The sequence below is a fragment of the Antrostomus carolinensis genome, unplaced genomic scaffold (assembly GCF_000700745.2).
Source record: "Antrostomus carolinensis isolate BGI_N321 unplaced genomic scaffold, ASM70074v2 scaffold3161, whole genome shotgun sequence".
Classification (NCBI taxonomy): domain Eukaryota; kingdom Metazoa; phylum Chordata; class Aves; order Caprimulgiformes; family Caprimulgidae; genus Antrostomus; species Antrostomus carolinensis.
In genome coordinates this window covers 151-3,261 of record NW_010293292.1, presented here as the reverse complement: position 1 = coordinate 3,261, position 3,111 = coordinate 151, and the positions used below count along the sequence as shown (strand labels likewise).

Here is a 3,111-nt window from a genome sequence, read left to right as displayed (position 1 = left end):
CAATCCCAGGTTCCAGTATAGGCTGGGGACAGACCTGTTGGAGAGCAGTGAAGGGGAAAGGGATCTGGGAGCCCTGTTGGACAGCAGGATGACCATGAGCCAACACTGTGCCCTTGTGGCCAGGAAGGCCAATGGCATCCTGGAGTGCTTTAGAAGGGGTGTGGGTAGCAGGTCAAGAGAGGTTCTCCTCCCCCTCTACTCTGCCCTGGTGAGGCCACATCTGGAATATTGTGTCCAGTTCTGGACCCCACAGTTCAAGGACAGGGAACTGCTTGAGAGAGTCCAGCACAGAGCCACCAAAGATGATTAAGGGAGTGGAGCATCTCCCTTATGAGGAAAGGCTGAAGGAGCTGGGTCTCTTTAGTTTGGTGAAGAGGAGACTGAGGGGTGACCTCATTAATGTTTATAAATATGTAAAGGATAAATGTCAGGAAGATGGAGCCAGGCTCTTCTCAGTGATGTCCAACGGTAGGACATAGGGCAACGGGTGCAGCTGGAACACAGGAGGTTCCATGTAAACAAAAGGAAAAACTTTTTCACTGTGAGAGTGACAGGACACTGGAACAGGCTGCCCAGAGAGGTTGGGGAGTCTCCTTTTCTGGAGACATTCAAAACCTCCCTGGATGCATTCCTGTGTGACCTACTGTAGATGATCCTGCTCTGGCAGGGGGATTGGACTAGATGATCTTTCAAAGTCCCTTCCAATCCCTAACATTCTGTGATTCTGTGATTGTGTTTTGACAGAAGTGTTCCAAGCATGTGTGTTGCTGATTGTTTTATAACTCTGAAATTTTGCTTTCATACTTTTGTCAGAAAAACTTATTTGCCATTTATAAACTAATAGAATGAAAAAATAGGTAAACTTCTGTAGTATACTATTGTGTCTTAATATAACTGCTCTTGTTGATGTATTTTTTGTTTTTAAAGACTCTAAGGATTTGTATATTAGCCACTTAAGCAGTAGTAAAAAACCGTAGAATAAAGACTGGCAATCTGGATTTGTTTCCCTACCACTCACCTCCTGAACTGCAGGAGTTGAAGTTTAAGTGAGATTTAATCAAAACTGATCTATATCACAAAGTACAAAGCCATGGTTTAATACTTTACTTACAATGCATTAGATATAAACATGAAGGAACTCCTATACAGTCAATCTAAATTGGCTTTTTTGGTTTTTTAGGATAGCTATTAGAAAGTGTTTTAGCTTCTGTTAGCTTTATGGACATGTGTAAGCGTGAACTGGTGTCCTTCCTGCTGTATTTCCAAAATCCCCTCTATGCTCTTCTTCCAAGGATGATACAGGTTTTTACAGAGAACAATTGTTTGCCCTGTTAACTGCCATTATGCTTCATCTCTGAGCTGGAGGAACTCATTGACAGGAAAAAGAGTCTTTAACTTTGGCCAAGACTGCCACTTGAGATGATAGGAGCCATCAAGTTGCATGGAACTTTTAAACTGCTTTGCATCTTGTTTCTGCATGATTAAAGAATCTTACAAAGCCTAAAAGATCTTACACTTGTGTAGTCAATTCCCTCTCCTATTTGGACCCATGAAAACTGGTTGCTTTTTCTTCTTCTTCAAATGGCCTATAGAACAGACTAGTACAGAGTAAGACTCAATTTCAAGGTGCAAAAGCATTGGTTTACAAATTACTTCTCTGTTAAGGAAGGTCACAGCTGACGTGTAGATGTTCTAGGCTCTCAAAGGAAGGACACATTACGCAGTGCAGTCTTTTGTTTCTAATACGTTCTGTCAAAAAAAGATTAAGCCTCTCTGTTCAAAATGTTTTTTTCTTCTTAAATCCAGAGATGTTGTCTAGAACTTGACAATATGTAAAAATTTAAGCACTTCCTTTGGGACTTTTTTAATAAAGACTGATCTAGAATGACTGTTTAGATAAAGACTTTTACAGAAGGCCTGTACAAATATTTGTGTAATTTTAAAATGTTGTAAATACTTAATAAGTGTACTTAACCTATTCATTAAGAGTCATCATTTATAGAAATTAAAAACTATAACGTCTTTCTTCAAGTTTAAAACTGGGAAAACGCAAAAAAAATTAACAATAAATGCAGAGAACTGCTATGGATCATGAATCTTTCTGTGATGGCAAACTTTTAAATCCATGCTTTTTAGCAGCTGCAGTGCTAAAAATTCTAAAACTGTTTCATTTTAATCTGATGAGTTTCATAAAAATACAGTAATGGTGCTATGAAAATGTAACCTCTCATGTATTAGCACACTGTTTTTCTTTTGCATTGATCCAAAACTGATACTCTGTTGTTTGGTGTTGTTTTTTTTTTTAATCCTCTGCATAGTGGGCAGTGCTGACATGTGGACATTGTTTTTGCAATGAGTGTGTAGCTATCATCATAGAACAGTACAGCGTTGGCACCCGCCGGAGTTCAATTAAATGTGCCATTTGCAGGCAGACGACATCTCATAAAGAAATATCGTATGTCTTCACTGCAGAAACTGCAAATCAGGAGGATGATATTCCTGTAAAGGTACGTTGTTTATGTGAGTGTGGTGACCCAAACTTTCAGCAGCGCGATTTTGTTGTGTTTTGTTGTGTACTGCATTTAGGCAGGCAAATCTACCACAAAATTTTATAAGCAGATTTACTTTTAGAATTAGTTTTGTTTATAAAGTGTAGTTCTTTTTATTTTGAGATGGTAGAGTTCAGAATCTCATGTAGGGGTTATAAGCCAATAAGTAGGGTTGCAACCCTGGACTTCAGGAGAGCCAACTTCGACCTCTTCAAGGACCTACTTGGGAGTATCCCATGGACTAGAGTGTTGGAAGGTAAGGGGGCCCAAGAGAATTGGTTAACATTCAAGCACCACTTCCTCCAAGCCCAAGACCGGTGCATCCCTAAGAGAAAGAAATCAGGCAAGAGTGGCAGGAAACCTGCATGGATGAGCAGAGAGCTGATCGAAAAACTCAAAGGGAAGAGGAAGGTCCATGAAATGTGGAAAAAGGGTCTAGCCACCTGGGAGGAATATAGGAATGCAGTCAGGGCCTGCAGGGATGCAACTAGGAAGGCTAAGGCCCACTTGGAGATGAATCTGGCAAAGGAGGTTAAAGACAGCAAAAAAGGTTTTTTCAAGT

The 3,111-nt window shown here is 40.1% G+C and overlaps 1 protein-coding gene across 1 annotated transcript in view; it reads left to right on the top strand.

Moving 5' to 3' along the window:
* Positions 1-2,507, top strand: part of LOC104532096 (E3 ubiquitin-protein ligase SHPRH-like) — a gene marked incomplete at its 3' end in the record, with an annotated part of 40,292 nt that extends 37,785 nt beyond the window's left edge. The window contains 1 exon segment of the mRNA XM_029087265.1: positions 2,319-2,507. Within this exon segment, the coding sequence (XP_028943098.1) occupies positions 2,319-2,507 (189 nt within the window).
* Positions 2,508-3,111: the final 604 nt, after the last annotated feature.